The sequence below is a fragment of the Puccinia triticina genome, chromosome 15A (genome assembly GCF_026914185.1).
Source record: "Puccinia triticina chromosome 15A, complete sequence".
Classification (NCBI taxonomy): domain Eukaryota; kingdom Fungi; phylum Basidiomycota; class Pucciniomycetes; order Pucciniales; family Pucciniaceae; genus Puccinia; species Puccinia triticina.
The window spans coordinates 1,714,627-1,735,750 of NC_070572.1; the positions used below are offsets into that span (position 1 = coordinate 1,714,627).

Here is a 21,124-nt window from a genome sequence, read left to right on the forward strand (position 1 = left end):
GTAGAACCTCTCAATGACCGGTCTGTGCCGGTCATTGAGGGGACTCGACACTCTCAATGGCCAGTACAGACCGGCCATCGAGAGTATACAACCCTCTCAATGACCGGTCTGTGTAAGGATGGCAATTGGGACCCGGGTACCTGCGGCGGGTCCGGGTACCGGGTCAATTTTTAGCTGAAACCTGACACCCGGCACCGCCTCTGGTACCGCCGTGCGGGTATCTGCGGGTATACCGGCGGTACCCGCCCTCATAATTCAACACATATAATTTCTTAGCATTCAGTTCTTGATAGTTTATCTAGTCTACTAATATGATTTTGTTTTTCCCCTTCTCTTTTGCCTTTACCTTCCTCCCAACCTTGATTCCTTCCTTCCACTTATTCAAGGTCCCCTCTTATGAACTTACATTCGGCAAGGATAAGCTATCATCCGCCGGCCATACTTATCAAGCTGGTCGGACAGAACGGGTAACGCATATGATTTGTAGCTGAGACTGATGCCGTTTGTCGCGACTTTCTGAGCCTTTTCTGGATAAGAAATGACATAGTCAGAAACCACTGTCAAACTATAATAGAATAGGAAATAGACATTGTAACTCACGTAACTCTTCCTCATCAGTGAGAGGGCGTGCTCCAGACGGCGGTGGCTGGCTGCTAGATGGAGTGATATCGAGCTCTTCTCGGGCAGGTGTTTTGTTGGTTGCCTTCGCTTGGTCGTTTGGAGGGGGTGAGGCGGTTGATTCGCGGGATCGGTTGGTTTTTTTTTGCTTGCGGGTGGCCATCGTGGTTTGGTTGGTGGATGGATGTTGATGCGGGATATGAATTCCGACCTCGGACTTCATGTCCAGATATCCTGCCAACGGGGGGCGGGGGATCCGATGTCCCGTCCGAGTCGGACGGGACACAGTGACTTCCCATCCAGATATCCGCCCCCCAACGGGGGCCGGGGGATCCCGACGGGGATAGCGGGTATGTCTGGGCGGTACCCGGGTGCCACCATTTTTTTGGCGAAAATCAGATACCCGGCACCGCCCCGCGGGTATTAGGGTGGTATGAGCGGTACCCGCCCGCGGGTCCCGGGTACCGCCCAACGCGTACCTCTTTGCCATCCTTAGGTCTGTGCCGGTCATTGAGGGGACTTGACACTCCCAATGACCGGGATCGACCGGTCATCGGAAGGACTCGACCCTCTCGATGACCGGTACTGTGCCGTTCATCGAGAGGGCTTTATCCTCTCGATGACCGGAACATACTGGTCATTGAGAGGGTCGAGTCCCCTCGATGACCGGTCGATTCCGGTCATCCTCAAGCTAGCTGCGTGTGAAACACGCTATGTATTAAACAGAGAGTCCGTGCTCTCATTCTGTGATTAATTTCTGCAATTCTGGGTTGCAGACTCGGTAACAGGCTTGAGGTTTTTTTGTCTTGTTTAATTTTTCAGGACATGCTGGTATCAGTACATAAAGGGAAAAAAATATAGGTCTCAGCCGTAGCATGTTGGGCAGACCTGGAGCAAAAAAAACAAAAAAAGGTTGTGGTATGAGAGATGTACAAAGGGGAAAGTAAAAAGAGGGGTGAAAATCCCATTCTCCGTGCGCCAGGATGGGGAGGTACGGTATAAGTCCCTCCTGCCGAGGGCTGTCGGAGGCTCGCTTCGCGAGTCCCAAGCCCGCAGCAGCGAGGGACTTTGTTAAGTTCGGGGCTTGGATGATGTGCTCGTTACAACCAATTTGCAAGGTCATTTGAGGTTTTTCTGAAAAGAAATCTGAGAAGAATTAGATAGACAAAGTTTGGATTGTCTTGAAGTCTCAATAACCGTTGATATGTAATTGCATGGAGGCACGGGCTGTTCTCTCTTCCAAGGGCCGGTCTGTGGCCGTCTTGTGCCGCTCTTCTGCCGGCGGTCCCCATCCCGTCCACTTCCCCCCACTTCCCATGGATCCAAGATATGAAGATGCCGATATCTGCGGGGAAGCGGCGGCTTGGCTGTGTTCCTCGCTCTATGTATTATGCATCACGGGAAACCCGGGCAGTCTTTCCCGCAATTGCATAGCATGTTTGCCACAAGCACAGTCTCCGCCGGCCGGGCCGTGAGCTCCGGCCGAGGGACGAAGAAGGCCCAGTCGCGGGGTTCCCGCTGTTCCGTTGGCGGGGCTGCGAGCTGGTCTGTGCAGATCCTCCGCTGAGACGCTCTTCCCCCTCTTCTCCGCTGGGACGTGTTTGGGATGTGCTGTGTGCTGGGCTGCAGCTGGCCGACGCCGAGCTCGGGGTGGCGGCTGAAGGGGCAGGCTGCTCAGCTCCGCGGATCGCGAGCACCGGCCAGCCGCCATGGACACGCAGCGTGCCTCCGCCAGCCCGGGCGCGCCCCGCTGCCTGCAAACGCGAGATGGCGGCGCCGGCTGGGCGAAGTAAGTGCCTGGGAATGGGAGAGTGTCGATGCCCTCCTTACGCCCGGCGCCGGCGCGCCTGGGCAGCCACCAGCTGGCGCTGTACAGCCGAATACAGTCTCCAATCGACATGCTTTGCGGCGCCAGAACGAGCGAGGGACTGCTGCGAGGGATCCTCCCTGCCATCGCCACCGCTCAGCAGCCTCTCCATCCTCATCCTCATCCTCCACCCCCACACATACATATAGCAGTCCCCCTGCATTGCCCTCCAAGCAGCGCATACACCCCGATCAACCGCCGGGGAGACCACCTAACGCCGCCCCCACACACAACTCGCACCACCACACACACACCCGCACGACGATGGCCGAGCTATCGACGACGGCCGAGAAGCAGTCGCTCTCGGGCGACCTGCACGCCGACAAGCCCGCCCTCGACCCCGAGCTGCAGCGGATCGCCCAGCTGTCGGCCAAGCTCGAGAACCCGCTCTCGGGCTTCTCCACCCACGAGCTCGTCCTCCAGGCCGAGGAGTTCTGCCAGGCCCACGGCTTGACCGACCAGCGTCCGTCTCTCTCTCCCCCCCATCCGTCCCTCAAAACTGACGCCATGGGTGCTTGCAGTCGAAAACTTCAAGCGAGGCGCCATCCTGGCTGCCAACCCCCACGACCTGGACCGGATCCCGGCGATCACGGCGGAGGAGCGCCAGTTCATCGACTGGGAGAGCAGCCGGCGCTGGAAGCAGCCGCGAATGATGTCCGTCCCTGCCCCCCCCCCCCCCCCTCCTCCTCCCCCCACCCAAGCTCACACGCGGGGCGTGCGCTGCAGGTACTTCATCGCCGTGCTGTCCTCGATGGCCGCGATCGTCCAGGGCATGGACGAGGTGAGAGCACCCCCCGTGCCTCCGTGCTCCATCGGCCCGCTCACCCGCCCGCTCTCTCTCCACAGGCCGTCGTCAACGGCGCCCAGATCTTCTACTACGACCGCTTCGGGATCTCCGACTCGTCGCGGCGGACGGCGATGATCCAAGGGCTCGTGAACAGCGCGCCCTACCTCTGCTGCGTGCGTCTCTTTCCCATCCCCCAAGAGAGAGAGAGAGAAAAAAGCATGGTCTGAAGCGCTGGAGAGTCCCGTGCAGGCCGTGTTCGCATGCTGGATCACCGACCCGGCCAACCGGATCCTCGGCCGTCGCGGGGTCATCTTCTGGTCCTGCTTCATCGCCGGCGCCGCCTCGATCTGGGAGGCGTTCACGTACTCGTGGCCGCAGCTGTTTGCGGCCCGGCTGCTGCTGGGCCTGGGCATCGGCCCCAAGGCGCGTCCTCCTCCCCCTCCCTCCCTCTCTCTGCCAGCCCACACTCACATACTTGCCCTGCAGTCGGCGACCGCTCCGATCTACACCGGTGAGCGTCGCCCCGCTTCCTCCCCCCCCACCCCCCGTCCGTCCCCACGCTCATCGACGGCTTCTCTTCCCGCAGCCGAATGCGCGCCGGCGCCTATCCGGGGCGCCTTGGTCATGCAATGGCAAATGGTCCGTCCTCTCTCTCTCTCTCCGCACCCCGTCCTCCCGCACGCCGGCTGACGCCCACTCCCCGCCCGTCTCCCGGACAGTGGACCGTGAGTATCCCGCTCGAATCTCCTTGGGCAGCGCCGTTTACTGACCGGTTGGTATAGGCCTTCGGGATCGCGCTGGGCGACATCGTCAGCGTGGTCTTCATGGACATCGAGCCGGACGTGGCCTGGAGGTAACGTCTCTCGCCGCCCGCTCCCGCGAAGAGCCGACACACGACTGACTGAGGCTTGAGAGCCGCAGATTGATCCTGGGCTCGACGGTCGTGGCGCCGGTGCTGGTGTGCTGCATGATATACTGTGCGCCGGAGTCCCCGCGCTGGTACATGTCGAAGGGGCGGGTGGCCGAGGCGTACCACGCGATGCGCAAGCTGCGCTTCTGCGACCTGCAGGCCAGCAGGGACCTGTTCTACATCGCCAAGCTGCTCGAGATCGAGAACCTGTCCCTCGAGGGCCGCAACCTGCTCACCGACATGTGGCGCGTCCCCCGCGTCCGCCGCGCCGCCCAGGCCTCCGGCCTCGTCATGTTCATGCAACAGTTCTGCGGCGTCAACGTCCGTCCCCTCCTCTCGCCTCCTTCCCCGTCTCCCAGCACTGACCCGTGTGTGTGTGTGTTTATAGGTCATTGCTTACTACAGCTCGTGCGCACAGATGCTCTGCACTATATGCTGCATCCACATCCGCTGATCTCCTTCTCTCCCTCACGAAAAAACACACACGCTCGTGACAGGCAAGTGTTCATCGAGGCGGGCTTTTCGCGCAAAGATGCGCTCCTGACGACGATGGGCACGGGGCTGGTGAACTGGGTGTTTGCGATCCCGGCGCTGTACACGATTGATGTAAGCACACGGCATCAGACCGAAGTGTTATAGTGCGCAGAGGGGCTGAGTGGGGGCGAGAGAGAACAGACCTTCGGGCGACGGAACCTGCTGCTGGCGACGTTCCCGGCGATGTCGGCGTGTCTGTTTGTGACGGGGATGGCCTTCTTCATCCCGGTCGACGGGCCGGACGACCACCGGCGCGTGGGCGTCGTGGCCGCCGCGATCTACCTCTACATGGCCTTCTACAGCCCGGGCGAAGGCGTGAGTCCGCCGGCTCTCTCCCCTCTCTCGCGCCCTCCACTCGCTGACCCCCCGCGTGTTGCGTCAGCCCGTGCCGTTCACATACAGCGCCGAGGCCTTCCCGCTGTACATCCGCGACTTCGGGATGTCGTACGCGACCGCCGTGTGCTGGTTCTTCAAGTTGAGCCCCCCCCCCCCTCCGCCCTCGTCCAGCCCCGCAGAGCCGCTGACGCCCGCTCCAAAAAGCTTCGTCCTCGCCATCACCTTCCCGCTCATGCTGACGGCCTTCAAGCCGCAGGGCGCCTTCGGCTGGTACGGTAAGCCCCGCCCCCCTCTCCCCCCTCCGCGCGTGCTCACAGCGCCTCGTCTGTCGCCAGCCGCGTGGTGCCTCATCGGCTGGGTCGCCGTCTTCTTCACCCTGTGAGTCCCTTTCCCCCGGCCTCGGGGGCCCCTCTGACCAACCCTCTTTTCGTGTGTGGTGTAGGCCGGAGACGAAGGCGCTCACGCTCGAAGAGCTAGACTACGGTCCGTCCCTCCCTTTAGCTCTGTGCCCCCCCCGTCCCCAACAGCACCTCTGACCCATGTGCATCCGGGCCCCCAGTCTTCTCCGTCCCGACCGCCAAACACGCCTCCTACCAGGTCAAGAACTTCATGTGGTGTTTCCGCAAATACGTCCTCCGCCAGCCCGTCAAGCCCTTGCCTCCCTTGTCAGTCCCCCCCCCCCCTCCCCTCCTCTCTCTCTGCGTCCGCCAGCCACTCACCCCTTCCGTTGGTCTCCCCTCAGATATCAGCTCAACTTGAGCGTCAAGAATTAAAAAACGCTGCCCGACCTCAGCCCGGGTCTCTCTTCCTCTCTCCATATCGTATCCGCTTCCGTATACTCGCACCCAACACACGCCCATCCGGCCGCCCGCCCGGCGCCATCATCCCTGCCCCATCCCGGGGCCCCGCCCTCGTCGTTTGTATGTCTAGTTCTTCGCTTCTCTCTTTGGTTCGCCTCGTGTCTGGAGCCTGGGAAATGCATGCATGCGCCGCCCGCCGGCCTGTGTTTTGTGCCATGCAGAGAGCGCGGGGCCGGAGGAGGCGCGGGCCCGGCTGGATGCCGCGCTGCTGCGGGCGCGTGACTCGCGGCGCGAGCCGCCGACAGCCCTCGGCAGGAGGGACTTTCGCATAAGTCCCTCGAGACTCCGGGGACTCGCGCAGCGAGCCTCCGTCAGCAGGGACTTAGACCCCCAAACTAAGATTGGGCTTTCGATGCACCATGTACATCCGTTTTGCTGGTCATCTCCTGCAACCCTCTGTGTGATTATCAGCTGGTTGGAAGACGGAAATGCAGCAGAACACAGCAGCATTCTCTGCGGCTCAAACGGCATCCAGCACCAGAGAGGACTCCGAAAACTGCGCTGATGGGCACCGTCCCAGTGCGAAACCCCGTGTTCCGGGGTGGTTCGGATGCGTTCCGGCGCGGACGGAGCTTTGTGCATGCTCGAACTGTGGCGGCCTGACACTTCCTCGTCGTCGGCCTCCGCAATCCCGTCCCCAAGATGCGTGGCACGGATTGGAGGCGGTTGAACAGCCCCCCCGCGCCGGCCTCAGATTCTTAAAGGGGCGACGGCGCCCAAGGGCCTCCGGGGGCCTGCTTTGCAAGACGGGCGCCCGCAGCAGAGGGGCTTCGTTCGGTTTGGACTTGCGGGCTAGATTCTAAACTTGGGCCGAAGGGATGTCCAGATGTGCATGATTCCTTGCGTGCTTCTCGAGGTTGGCGACTGGCTTGGGCCTGGCGGACCCCCAGGACCCGAGCCCTCTGAACGCACGCCTTCGACCCCACACAAACACGGCCAATCCAAATATGCGTTTCGCACACCGCGGGGCTGTGCGCACCCGCCCTGTGTCCACCGCGGGCTCTCCCCCAGACCGTCGAGGGGATCCGTGGCAACGAAGAACAGGGCGCTGTTTTCGCTCGCATGTTGTGGTGACAGTGAGCTGACGATACAGGAGCAGATGTGGGGGGTGATCAGCTCCAGAAAAATGAAACAAACTGTAAGTCCATTCTTGGTGTGCAAGGTTGGGGCCTCCTGACGGAGGCTTGCTTTGCGAGTTCCCCCCCAAAGTCTCGAGGGACGTTGTCACGTGCAGGCCTTTCTCCCCAGGGGGGGGAATGGTTGCACTCTCCAGAGAGTGCCAGACAGCAATCTGGCCGTTGGAGTTGTCTGATGTCAGTCCAATTCCAGCACCGATTTCACCTGCACCTCATGCTTATCCCATGCCCAAGTCATCCTGAGTTCTGCGGGAGAAGCTTGCTGAATTTATTTGTATCCCAGTCTGAACCCATGAGTGACTCCTCCTGATGTGAGTTTTGCCCTCAGTCCATCATCCTTGCATTTGCAGGAGGTCCGATCAATCTCAATGGGACCATAGATGAGCCTGGGGCCAAGCAAGCCATAGACATGCTACCAGGCCATCCCTCTTGCCCAATCAAATCAAATGCCAATCTACGTTTCTTCAGTTCCTGATGTTTTTGGGGGACTGTGGTGTGGAAGTGATTCCAAGCCACGCTCCAGCAAGACTCTACCACGCTCTGACACCCACATGATTATATTCATCATCTGATTAGCCGCGTTGTGTTGAGTGCCATGCAATTCATTGGAAACAAAAGTGCTCTTCACATTTTACCCAAAATCATAGCCAAGTCCCATTATCGGCACATGGCAAACGGTCTGGAAGAAACACCATTCAGTTTGCCATCTTGTAGTCACATCTTCTCAGAGCCAGATTCGCACCTGATGGGGCCTTCCTCATTCAGACCAATTGTGGATGTTGCACGCACCTGCCAGATTTGAGGTCATGGTAGAGATGGCATTTGGGACCAGGCACCTGCGGGCGGGTACTGCTCACACCAGCTAGACACCCGCCAGGCGGTGCCAGGTCTCTGTTTTTCAGGCCAAGAGGGGGGGGGGGGGGGGGGGGAGGGGGGTACCCGGGTACCCTCAGCGGTACCTGTGTTGGATGGAAATGTCACAGGTGTGTAATGACTTGTGATGTTGTGGAATATTCGATGACTTTCTGGGAACTCGAATGCAACAAGTAAAAGTCTGGCGCAAGATACACACTGAACTCGTACAACAACCAACTGAAGATCAAGAAACCAAAGAAAGCTCGCTCAAGAAACCAAACAATCGGAGTTCTCAGATCCACTAGACTTCAAAGCCAGTCAGTCATTTGACCAAGAGGATACTTTCAGGGGGAGGAACTTAGGTATTTTTTGTTATTCACTCTGATCAAACTTGTTTGTTGTTACTTATATTTGAGTGTGTGTCTATTTGTTTTTATTGTTTCTTCATTATAGTTCTGTCTACATTTTTTCATCGTATATTTGTCTGTCTGCCATCACACTTGTTCATCACTCTCATCAGGTAAAAAATCAATCTTATTTTTTTTCTATCCATATTGTTTCTTTGATGTTGATCTTAAGCTCTTGATTCTCAGTTTGTTACTGCTACTGGTTTTAAAGTGTTTGCAATTTCAACAATTATCATCTCTCAAGCTCACAACCTGCCATGTACCCGGGGGCCTCTGACCTCCGGTCACTGGTCAGCAGCACATTTTGCTGCCCACTACCACTGCTGAAGCTGGATATAGCTCCCTGCGCTCATCCACCAAACGCGCGCCACGTCAGCCTACCACCATCATCCACCACAACCAGCCACAAGGGGCGGATTCCTTTGAGACACCACCGGTGAATCAGAGCCAATCCGCCGCCACTCAACCACTCACCATTGTTTAGTAGTGCAGGTATCTGTTTTATCCAAAATAACGGGGGGTACCTGGGTAGCAAATGCCATCACTAGTTCATGGGAAACCTACTGCTTGCAACAGAGACCTTCTGTCAATTATTGTGAAGTAAAACCTTTTGTTGACCACAAAACAGCCTAATATTGAAGTTGGGATTTTGGCCGGATGTGCTCCCTGTTATAACTCCAAGTTCATGAGGGAGGGAAAGGTGGGCAGGAAACCAGACGTAAAAGTCTGGAGATTGAAGGGTGAATTGCCCCTCTGAAGGGATTCCTTTCAGGCAGGCCAGTTGCCTTTTTTTGAAGGGTGTGGGTGTGCCCCCAGAAAGGGGTGTGCCTTGATCAATGCTCAAAAGTAAGGACCAACCTGCGCCCTTTTCCGCCGTAATTTTTGGCCAAACCTTGTGGACCAGATGACAGCTGCCCCAGACTCCAGAGGGTAGAAGTAAGTGGTAGGGCAACAAGGATGTATAGCCTCATCACCCGACTTGCTATCACAGAGAAACTCCTCCAACAGCCAGGTTGCACCGGCCATTGAAGGGAGTGTGTCTCCTCAATTGCTGGTGCAATCCTGCCATCAAAAGGAGTGCACACTCCTTTTGATAGTCGAGTCATACCAGCCATTGAAGGGGGTGGGTACTCTGTTTGATGGCTGGTACAAGACAGCCATCAATGGGAGTGCGAACTCCTCTAGATGGCTGGTACAACTCGGCCGTCAAAGGGAGACTCACTTCAATGGAAAAGTTGTGCCAATCGTCCAAGGGAGTGTGTACCCCCTTAGATGGTCGGTCTAACCCCGCCATCATAGGGAGTAAACATCCCCTCCAATGGCTGGTACAACTTGGCCATCAAAGGGGATTTGTGTTCCCTTTGATGGCTGGGTTAGACCAATCACAAATGGGGTGTACCCCCTTGATAGCCAAGTTTTGCTGGCCATCAAAGTGAGTAAACATTTTCCTCAATGGCCGGTACCATCCGGCTGTTGGAGGGAGGCTCCCTTTGATGGCCAAGATGTGCCAACCATTGAAGGGAATGTGTACTCCCTTCAATGGCCGGTACTACTCAGACATCAAAGGGAGTCTGAACTCCTTGCAATGGCTGGTAAAACTTGGCCATCAGAGGCAGACTCCCTTTGACGTTGGGCTGTACCGGCTAGAGATTGTCATTTGGCACCTGTTGGGGGGTACCTCAAACTGCCACACTTCAGAACAAGTGCTGCATACTTTTTGCCACCAGCCAAGCAGGTGAAGGGTCCAGGACTTAACCTTGAGGATTACTGCACCCTCTGCCTGCATTGCTGGTGCCTGGTTGTGTGGATAGCATGGTTTCAAGTGTGACAGGTACCCCCCAACAGGTGCCAAATGACAATCTCTAGTACCGGCCATTGAAGGGAGTACACACACTGTTCAATGGATGGTGCAACTTGGCCATTGAAGCCCTCTGATGGCCAAGTTCCACCAGCCATCAAACAGTACTCCCCTTGCTGGCTGGTACAGCCCGGCCATTGGAGGGATTCTGCCTCTGATGGCCAAGTCGTACCAGCCATTGCAAGGAATTCTGACTCCCTTCAATTGCCAGATTGTGCCAACCATTGAAGGGTGTGTACTACCATTGGTGGCCGGTACTACTCAGCCATCAAAGGGAGTCTAAACTCCTCACAATGGCTGGTATGGCTTGGCCATCAGAGGCAGAATCCCTCCAATGGCCTGGCTGTACCAGCCATTGAAGGGAGTCTCCCGGAGATGAACCATTTACACCTGTGACATAGGTGTGCAATGTCACAAGGGTCCGTGCTTCACATTTCCACCCTCAGGTTTGCCCAAGCCTGAAGGTGGACATGGGCAACAACATTCCTTGCCAATCTGGACATATGTATATAAATATATCCAGCTTGCCAAGAGGAATCCTAACAGCAAGCTGGATACATAAGTATCCAGCTTGCTGGGAGGACCCCCCCTGGCGAGCTGTATACATAAGAATCCAGCTCTCTGGGAGCAGTCCTCTTGGCGATCTGGGTATATATATATATATATCCAGATTGGCAATGGAGGTCTCCAGCTCGTGGGGAGGACCTCACTCACCAAGCTGGATACATATGCATTGGGCAAGGCATCTTGGAAAGCTGGATTCATATGTATCCAGCTCACTGGGAGGAGTCATCCCAGCGGCAGACTGGTATGTCAGCTCCCCAAGAGGCATCCTCCTGGCCTGCTTGGCTGAGAGGGCTTGTTAGGAGCAGTCCCTTGTCTTGGCAAGCTTATCCAGCTTGGCAAGGGAGGTCCTCCCAGCAAGATGGTCACATATCCAGCTCCCTGAGTGGACTTGCCTATTTGATGGAAGGCATTCCTCTGATCAACAAGGTGTACACAAATCCAACATAAGGGATTGATTCCTCCAGTCAGAGGTGTGTTATAAACCTCCTCAACCACAGTGATTCCTCTGGTGGAAGAGTTTTACATAAATCCAACAGGAGGGATTGATTAATGTGGTCAGAGGTATGTACACCTTGACCGCAGTTATTCCTCTGGTCAAAGAGGTATGTACACCTGCTTGACCAGAGGGATCCCTCTGGTCAGTACTTGCTTGTAATCCAAAGCCCAGAACAACATGGATTTCTTAATGCAGGAGGGTAAACTCAATCCTCATTTGCAATTACAGTCAAAAGGCCAGCGGTGATTTGATTGATGAAGATGACCACTTTGGCCACTCAAGCTGAGCCCTCTGTTGATACTTGAAGTGTCATTTTGTAGAAGGGTTTCAGAACCTGCACCAGGCCTGCCGCCAAGTCAAATTCTTGCTGGTTCACATGGTTGTTGCAAGCTAAGGCAAAAAAATTATCACACTGCCACATAATACTGGCATATATAATATTTCAGTTGGGTCAATCCCTGCAGCGTTTATAAATAGACTTACATAGCATTCTTGCATCTGACAATGCTTGAAAGCTGCAGCTATGTGGAGTTTCACCAAGTCCGGACGTCCCGCTCAATGTTATGAGGCTTTTGGAAATTAATTTCTTGACAAAGTGGATAAAATTTAGCCTTTGAGTTTGGCGACTTCCTAAATTGGGTTGCAATAGCGCGGAACTGGATAAAATAAAATAAGAGAGCATTGAATCTGGGATGGTTAAAGGAGGAGGAAAGTGATTAAACAACCTTTTCAAGGGATCAACAACACAAGTCCAAAGTATAAGCATCATCATCATTCTCTTCTTCAAGATCAATGAGATCAGCAAGAGTGAAATCATCATTGTCTGGCAAATTGCCTTTGGTCCTGGGTAATTCATGAATATTGGTGATCTCCTCTTCATCTTCATCTTCACTATTGTCTGCCTCCAAATCCAACCTTTCAATAAGATTGGAGGTCTCATATTCTTCATCAGATTCATCCACCTCAGTCGCTTTAGTGTCTCTGTTTTTGATACGTCCAAATGGTCAAAGGATTGCCTTGACAATGAGGTTAAGGATATGTGTCAAGCACCTCATCCACTGCGGCTCACCTTGGAACCGCTTCCTCAGCAATCATTGACCCATTGTTTCCGGTGTTTTTGGAAACAATGCTGCAGATCTTGTGAGAGTAATGGGCCGTTAGAGGCATTCAGAAAATGAAAACAATAAAGAAAAAGTGAGTGTACCCAATTTTGCAATTCAAACTTCTTGACTATGTATTGGACCATGCGTGCCAAGTAATCACCAGTATGCCTTTCTTGAAGCAGAACAAAGTCAAGTAGCATTGAATCCATCTTGATAGCAGTACTGCTATCTAACAGTTGGTAGATCACAGCCCCAATGATGTCATATCCATTTGGTATCTGCCACGTTTCCACACCCAAGTAAAGTGCCCCCTGGTGGACCTGAAGCACTCAAGCCAGTTTTTTCAACAGTCAAAATTAAACCATTCTTTGAAGTTGATATGTATAAATAAAATCATAGCCAACTTAATCTCAATCCCTTGCACAGTTTCTCCTGAACACACAAATAGAGCCTGTGAATTGCTGTCAAACCCATTTTTGATTGGGGAGATGCAAAATCCTCTTGATGATATTTTTTGCAAAGGCCAAGAAGGGTTTGGCTCCCTTGGCACACCAAGCAGCACACTGTTGCAAAACCTAGAGGGAGAATACCAGTAAGCTGAGAAAAAAGGTGCAAACAGATTCCTGATCATCTTCACCTCTTGTGGGTCTATTTCACCTGTTCCAAATACACCAAGCAAAGAAAGAGACTTGTGATTTGATGGTTTTTGATGGTTCCTCAAGCATTTTCCCGCGTGTATGAGAAGATTGCTGCAAGATAAGTCATATGCAGTTCAATTGATATTTTTACCACATCTAGCAAGAATTTAAACTTGTTAGCTATTTTTTATTACATTTTCAAATCTGACAGAGATATACATACCTTTTACATTTCCATTGCATTCATTGGGTGGTTGAATTTATTGAGCTGATCCAACAATGTGGGTGACTTGTAAGATGCATAGGCAGAACTGACTTGATTGTGCGCGAGTTTCTTTGCATGTTCTAATAATTAAAGATATCATAAATCAGCTGAAGATACACCAGGAAAAAAAATAGTCACTTGATACCTTTCAGAATTTCCACAGGAGATCCTCAGTTTTGACTGGGCACCACTAATCCTCATTTCTGGTCAGCTGATACTCAGCTTTGGCTCCCAGCTCATGCTCAGCTTTGGTGCCCAGCTCATGCTCAGCTTTAGTGTCCAGCTCATTCTCAGCTTTGAACCAGTCCTGGCCCAGCTTATTCTCAGCTTTAGTCCAGTCATGGCTCAGATTAGCCTCATATTAGGGCTATCATTGGCCCAGCCAATGCTCAGGTTTGGACCAGTATTGGCTCAGCTGATCTTCAGCTTTGGATCAATCTTGGCCCAGCCATTGCTCAGCTTCTGACCACTCCTGTCACAGCTGTGACAGCTCTGTTTATGAAGCTTAGGGCAAAAAACTCTTCAAAATAAGGGTTTCGGGCCCTAGCACTACAACTGTGCTGATTTAAACACTAGTAATGTAAATTACTAAACTTGCTACATGGTAAATACGGCCACTACAAGGGTTTTAAACACTCTTCAAAAGAGGAGGATTTATTATGTAATTAATAATGTATAATTATTAATTACAGGGAATAAATTTGGCGTAAAAGTAGGTGGTAACACCACCCAAAAAAAGAAGGCAATGAGTGCACATTGCCATGCTGAAATATATATATAACAACATTTGTAAACACAGCAAATCCTTCTGAAACTTTTGTTGTATATTTTTCTTATATATTCTCAACTTTGAACCTAAAAAGATCATATATGCTTTTTTCTACCTTCTACCTTGAAGAATCCCAAAGGTGTGCAGTTTCTAATAAGATATGTAATTATTTATGGACCTAAATTAAAAACTCAGTTGAATTAGGATTCTGGCTCCCAGGAGGTTGCTTACACCACCTTGGCCATTTTGAATGTGGGTCTTGCAGCTTCTTGTGAGTCAGAAATACAATCCCCCTCTTGGAAGGGAAGTTGGAATAGAGTTCTAACTCTCTTTTTCTCTTTTCTTTTTTCTTTTGGGTCATGCTAAATGCACACCAAATTTTTCCTACGTGCGCGCCAAAAAGCCATACACAGGTGTGTATGCCATTGGGTTTTGGCGTGCAGGGAAAAGTACGCCAAGACACCCCGGCAAGCTGGTAAAATTCCAGCTCGCCAAGAGAAATTTATATCTCTATGTGAGATGAATTTGTACCAGCTCTCTGGGAGGAATACATACCTCCCGGCGAGGTGAATTTGTAAACCAGCTTGCCAAGGGTATTCTTCCCGGCGAGCTTGCCAAAGCCCAGCTCGCCAAGAGCAATGTATTCTTCTTGGTAAGATGGTACAAATCCATCTTGCCGAGCGTTTTGTATTCCTCTCGGCGAGCCAGTCAAATTCCATCTCTCCAAGAGGTATGTATTCCTCTTGGCGAGCTGGTCGAAGTCCATCTCGCCGAGAGGTATGTATTCCTCTCGGCGAGCTGAAGTTTGGGGAATTGGTGTCCCCAGTCCCGTACGCCAATTATGCAGGCTTACGGGACTGAGGACCGGGTTTCTTGGCGTACGTGTCTCTGCCCGCCAAACATGATGGCGTACACACTTGTCTACGCCCTTTATGGCGTGCGCGTAGTAAAAACTTGAATGTGAGTGCAACATCCGATGAACAGAGGTTGTACTTCCAACCAATGGGTGTACAACCTCCATTTGATGAGGGTACAGCCTCTATCTGATGGGGGTACAACCTCCATTTGATGGAGGTCCAAATGGAGGTCATACCTCTTTTTGAATCAAAATGGAGTTTGCACTTCATCAGCGAGGCCAAATAAAGGCCGAGTGAATTTGGACGATCGTCCAAAGTCGCTTTTAGCATAGAGGTGCACCTAGGCTAGAACTCGCGGGGTACCCGGCCGTTTTAGGGTTGTCCCGTGACCCAAACCCAGCGGGAATGGACATGATATACCTGTGAAGCCCTGGTCCATGTTCCAGGGTTACAGCGCGCCCGGAAGTGTAAACAAGGCGTCCGGCACCCCATAACCTCCTGGACCCTCCTGGACCGGACAGGGTAATACCCGCTGGGATCAGGTAGGGGTTACAGCGCTGCAACCTCCACCCAAAGGATCTTACTTGGATGAGTTTCCAAAGTCACCTGGCCTGTTTCAGCCATTTTTTACACAAAAGCATTTATCTAATTTCAAAGAGGAAATGAATTTATGATAGAAAAACAACAACTAAGCAGTAAAACTGATTTGAGAAAACACATTATCAACAATTTTATTTTCAATACAAGAAGAGTATTATATATATATATATATATATATATATGAAGTGTGTTATCAAATCTTTTATGGTACCTCCATTTGGATAAAATACAACAACTAAATGGGGATTTCAGAATGATAAACCCTGAAGATAGGTTCCTACATATGGGGCTAATGCACTTTCCAAGGATTTTAAACCAATGACAGTGTACTCCAGGGCATGAGTTTTAAACCACACCAAAAAATATTTTCATCATAATAATCAGTTAAAATTTCTTCTTGATTTTTTTATTACATGGTTTCAACTTCTGTGACAACTGAATTAAGCTTTTGTAAGAGGGTTAAACTTCTGTAAAAAACTTCTGGAACAACAAGGTTAATAATCTGTAATAACTAGGTTAGCCATGTGAAATGCCTTGGTATTAACAATGTATTGAACATGGCAATGTGTGCACATTGCCTTCCTTTTGGGGGTGGTGTAAGCGCTTAAACTGATTGGCTGCTTGACAGAGGCGGTGGTCTTATGGCAACTACTTGCGAGGATAAAGCTTTAAATATGCTAATAAGGGATTTTTGATAATTTAAAGGGTTTGATCCAGTGGATTTTGTGTACTGGGGATGGTTTAAAGGGAAAAGGGGCTACAGTAGTAGCAGAGGAGAATATGCACAGCAAACTTACAGTTTCTGGGCGGTGAATGGTCTGGGGGATCTTTCCCTGAGGGCCAAATAGGCCTCTATCTATAGAGGGGACTTCAGTGGGCGCAACCACTAAGTCCTTTTCTCCCTATGGGAGTATCCTGGGGTGTAGACGTGAACAAGGCTTGGCTCTGGGCAATTTATTTGTATTATAATAGACTAATTTCCCTGACTCTGTCACATGACATGTTTATAACCAATTGTAATGTGGAAGAGCTTCAGTAGAAGACTACATAATGTTTTCACGGGGTATTTTTACATGATTAATATTACCCTTTCATGTACTGTAGTTTAATTGTATGTACTTTGTTTATTTTACTAATTTTTTGTATGTAACCACAACTCAATGAATTTTTATTGGGTCCCGCAACTCAATCAAAATCCATTGAGTCGCGGGATGCAATCAAAATTCATTGAGTCGTGGGACCCAATCAAAATTCATTGAGTCGCAGGACCTAATTGAAATTCATTGAGTCGTGGGACCCAATCTAAATTCATTGAGTTACGGGACCCAATTGAAGGAATCTTGATCTTGCTGCCACCATGACTGAAAATTGAATGCGCCCCCAGCGCTACGGGTTTGGCCACCACAGCGCTTTCTGGGGTCAATTCTTAATTATACAATTAGTACATGAAGGAATAGGAATAAGGGGTTACTTTAAGTGGGTGACACCCCTCAATTTATGATGAGGAATCTGAATCTGCAACAATAATTCACTAATTATTATTATTTACTAAGTTATTGCAGTCTTTTGGACACTTGGTGTATCTCTAAGGCTGACAAGCTGATTAGAGAATGTTGACTGGTACCTGGAACCCGTGAGCGGGTACCTGCCACACCCGCCCCACACCTGCCAGGCGGTGCCGGATGCGGTGCAGGGTGTGGTACCTGGGTACCACCCATCCCCGGTCAGGGTACTGGGTAGCCTGGCCCAGGGCCACCTTTGGCCGGCCATCAAAAGTGTGTTCAGAACCAAAAAAGTATCTCAATGGCCGGTCATTTGGCCATTGAGAGCAGCTTGGATGGCCACTGATACAGCAGGCCATTGCAAGAGTTGTATATACTTCTCTCAATGACCAGTCAAAGCCTGTCATCAAGAGGACTAACTCCTCTCAATGACCAGCTGCTAGAGAGTACATGCTCCTCTCTAGCTGTTTGCCAAGAGGAACTGTGTACTCCTCCCAATGAACAGCTAGAGAGGAAGAATGGACTCCCCTCTAGCTGGTTGTTGAGAGGAGTACATGTATACTCCTCTATAGCTGGTTGTTGAGAAGATTACATGTTCCTCTTGAGGAGCATCTATGTGCTCCTCTCTAGCTGGTCATCAAGAGGACACTCCTCTGATGGCCCCCTTGACAACCGGTCACACCAGTCATTGAGAGGAGCCGGCAGTCTTACTGGCTATCCAAGCATACACTGCTCTTGATACCCGGCACTGACTGGCCATCAAGGGACTGTGTGAATTTCCTCTTGATGACCGGTCTTTGACGTCCATCAAGAGAGGGGCTTGGGAGTGAGTTTTGATGAAGAAAAAAGAAAAGAAGAAAAAAACCCAGCGGATACCGCTGGTACCTGCCAAAAAGACCGCTGGTACCTGCCAGGCAGTGCCAGGTGCCCGTTTTTAAAAAAAAAAACGCAGGTACCAGTGGTGTAAATTATACCTGGGTCTGTTTTGACATTCTCTACAGCTGATGCTCATCTGTGGGCCAGCCTTGGCCCAGCTGATGCTCATCTGTGGGCCAGCCTTGGCCCAGCTGATGCTCATCTGTGGGCCAGCCTTGGCCCAGCTGATTCTGAGCTATGGACCAGCCTTGGCTCAGCTGTGGAAAAAAAAGCCTAGGATCAGACAATGCTCAGCTGTGGACCAGCCTTGGCTCAGCTGTGGAACAGCCTTGGCTCAGCTGTGGAACAGCCTTGGCTCAGCTGTGGAACAGCCTTGGCTCAGCTGTGGAACAGCCTTGGCTCAGCTATGGAACAGCCTTGGCTCAGCTGTGGAACAGCCTTGGCTCAGCTGTGGAACAGCCTTGGCTCAGCTGTGGAACAGCCTTGGCTCAGCTGTGGAACAGCCTTGGCTCAGCTGTGGAACAGCCTTGGCTCAGCTGTGGAACAGCCTTGGCTCAGCTGTGGAACAGCCTTGGCTCAGCTGTGGAACAGCCTTGGCTCAGCTGTGGAACAGCCTTGGCTCAGCTGTGGAACAGCCTTGGCTCAGCTGTGGAACAGCCTTGGCTCAGCTGTGGAACAGCCTTGGCTCAGCTGTGGAACAGCCTTGGCTCAGCTGTGGAACAGCCTTGGCTCAGCTGTGGACCAGCCTTGGCTCAGCTGATGCTCAGCTATGGAACAGCCTTGGATCAGGTGATACTCATCTTATGAGTAGTCTCAAAACACCTGATTCTCAGCTTTTGACCAATGCTCAGCTTTTGACCAATGCTCAGCTTTTGACCAATGCTCAGCTTTTGACCAATGCTCAGCTTTTGACCAATGCTCAGCTTTTGACCAATGCTCAGCTTTTGACCAATGCTCAGCTTTTGACCAATGCTCAGCTTTGGACCAGTATTGGCTCAGCTGATTCTCAGCTTTTGAAAATTCTTGGCACAGCTGGTGTTAATCTTTGGAAGAGTGTTGTCCCAGCTGATCCTCAGCTTTGCACAAGCCTTTTCAGAGATGATACTCAGCTTTGGACCATTTTTGGCTAAGCTGATGCACAGATTTGGAATATTCTTGGTCCAGCTGACACTTGGCTTTGTATCAGGCTTGAAATAGCCGATTCTCAGCTGTGGCCCAGGCTCACCTAATGCTCAGCTTTGGCCCAGGCTCATTCAATGCCTACTGCCCAGCTTTTGATGAGGATCAGCTGTTCCTGGGAAAAATCTAGGATCAGCTTGAGCTGACTGTGCCACATTGAGTGCTCTGGTGCAGTCCTGCAAGCTCTATAAGTGCTGGTGGAGCAGACTTGGAGCAGCGCTGGAGAAGCTCTGAAGCAGAAACCAAAGCTGCATCATGTCACTTGCCATCAAGTGACAATATTTTTTTTCCTGATGATAAGGTGATATAAATAAACCTGAGGAAATTACCTAGGTGCTGTGCATTGGTCCCTTTAGCTACCGCCCCATATTCAGCATTGTCCTGTTTGTGTTGGTCATTTGAATGTTTGGGGGGATCTTGGGTTTTGTCCTGTTGTGCTGGCCCACACTGGAGCCTCTTGCTTGGTTGAGCCATTGCTCGGGATTTGGAGGATACAGACAGTGCAGTGGTGTTTTTTTGAGGGATCGGGCAGACAGTGGAGGGGGGAATGAGTAAGGGGGCTGGTGAAACTCCTCAATGGTCAGAAATCCTAAGGTACACAGCTGTGGCCAACCAAGCCTTAATGCTTACATCCTTGGGCGGGTTTGAGAAGGTGTGGCTTTAAATACCGGGGTACCAGCACAATTTTACCCAGAATCTCAGACACCCTTACCCGCTAGCCATAGCGGGTTTGTTTTCCCAGCTCTATTTTAAACCTCTATAATTCCTTGATTTCTTAAATTTATTTGCAATGAAATTGCTTAGGTTGAAGACTAGCTTGTGCCTTTCCAACCTAGAGAATTTGGGTAAATTCACAACATTCCTTGCACTCCAAAAAAAAAACTTTTAAAAACACTCAAAATAGGTTGTTAACAAACGTACCCGGTAATCTCACTAAACGTACCCGGTAATCTCACTAAAAGTACCCGGTAATCTCACTAAACGCACCCGGTAATCTCACTAAACATACCCGGTAATCTCACTAAACGTACCCGGTTTTTGTACTGCACCCCCTTTTCCGTGTAAGTGCCTGGTTTTTTTCCGCTCATTTTTACGCAACACAAATGATATCACAATTCATCTAAAATTATGAAAATAATTATCATGCAATCAGAATTGCAGAAAACTCAATTTTCAATTGATTAATTAATGTACCCCTTTTTTGCGTACCCGCTCTTCTGGGGTACATGCTAATGGAATAACTTTTGTTTACATGTCCCAGATGCACAAAAATATCAGGGCACTTATAATTTTGATTATTCTGCATTGCCTGAAATTTTTAGGATTTTCAGGGAGTGCGCAGCGGGCTTAGTAGGAAAATTCTTGCTAGCTGGATAACTTTTTCATTACATTTTCAAGAAGGCTAAAAATATCAGGTATATTTAAACTTTTTATTTTCTCTGTGCCCTGAAAATTTGAGCAATAGGGTGGCATAAGAAGATGACATATAAGGGGTGTGCAGCAGTCTTAATAGGAAAAATCTGTCTAATTGGATAGTTTTTTTTGTTACATGTCACAGCAGCCTGAAAACTTAAGTGAACTTTCACATATGCATATTATACGCAGGGCATAGCACATTGAATTGAATCAATTCAAGTATTTGTATTTGAATTTGATTCAAGTCAAATAATGCCTGGGCAAATTTAAGCTCAAATATTCAAAAAAATTTGAATAATGGCTGAAAGGGGCGCGTAGAGGGCCAATGAAAGTTGCTCTGGGGCCCAAAGGCCCCAGATGAGCTTGCACAGGCCCTATACCAGCCCCTTTGGTGCAAAACAAAAAAAATCTGCCTCTGGCACTTTGAAAAGTGCATCCGCCACTACAAAAAGTGTGTCTGCCACTATGGAAAGTGCATCCGCCACTTTGAAAAGTGTTTCTGCCACTATGAAAAGTGTGTCTGCCACTATGAAAAGTGAGTCCGCCACTATCAAAATTGCGCCTGGCACTATGAAAAGTGTGTCTGGCACTATGAAAAGTGCGTACACCACTATGAAAAGTGCATCCAGCACTATCAAAAGTGCTTCCAGCACTATCAAAAGTGCGTCCAGCACTCTGAATAGTGAGT

The 21,124-nt window shown here is 50.8% G+C and overlaps 2 protein-coding genes across 2 annotated transcripts in view; one reads left to right on the plus strand and one right to left on the minus strand.

The window, feature by feature from the left end:
• Window positions 1-2,006: 2,006 nt before the first annotated feature.
• Window positions 2,007-2,597, minus strand: PtA15_15A165 (uncharacterized protein; the record flags this gene model as incomplete). Its single annotated transcript, XM_053163343.1, has 2 exons — window positions 2,007-2,415; window positions 2,449-2,597. The coding sequence occupies 2 exons, from the start codon at window positions 2,595-2,597 to the stop codon at window positions 2,007-2,009; spliced, it is 558 nt and encodes a 185-aa protein (XP_053027328.1).
• A 152-nt stretch (window positions 2,598-2,749) lies between these two features.
• PtA15_15A166 (uncharacterized protein) overlaps window positions 2,750-21,124 on the plus strand; it is a gene marked incomplete at both ends in the record, with an annotated part of 40,968 nt that continues 22,593 nt past the window's right edge. Inside the window, 18 exons of the mRNA XM_053163344.1 lie at window positions 2,750-2,948; window positions 3,007-3,139; window positions 3,212-3,266; window positions 3,332-3,445; window positions 3,759-3,783; window positions 3,859-3,911; window positions 3,992-3,997; window positions 4,055-4,125; window positions 4,194-4,503; window positions 4,571-4,590; window positions 4,680-4,788; window positions 4,858-5,031; window positions 5,099-5,190; window positions 5,257-5,327; window positions 5,388-5,430; window positions 5,495-5,535; window positions 5,612-5,697; window positions 5,795-5,972. Of these exons, the coding sequence (XP_053027329.1) occupies window positions 2,750-2,948; window positions 3,007-3,139; window positions 3,212-3,266; window positions 3,332-3,445; window positions 3,759-3,783; window positions 3,859-3,911; window positions 3,992-3,997; window positions 4,055-4,125; window positions 4,194-4,503; window positions 4,571-4,590; window positions 4,680-4,788; window positions 4,858-5,031; window positions 5,099-5,190; window positions 5,257-5,327; window positions 5,388-5,430; window positions 5,495-5,535; window positions 5,612-5,697; window positions 5,795-5,972 (1,780 nt within the window). The remainder of the gene's footprint in view (window positions 2,949-3,006; window positions 3,140-3,211; window positions 3,267-3,331; window positions 3,446-3,758; window positions 3,784-3,858; window positions 3,912-3,991; window positions 3,998-4,054; window positions 4,126-4,193; window positions 4,504-4,570; window positions 4,591-4,679; window positions 4,789-4,857; window positions 5,032-5,098; window positions 5,191-5,256; window positions 5,328-5,387; window positions 5,431-5,494; window positions 5,536-5,611; window positions 5,698-5,794; window positions 5,973-21,124) is intronic.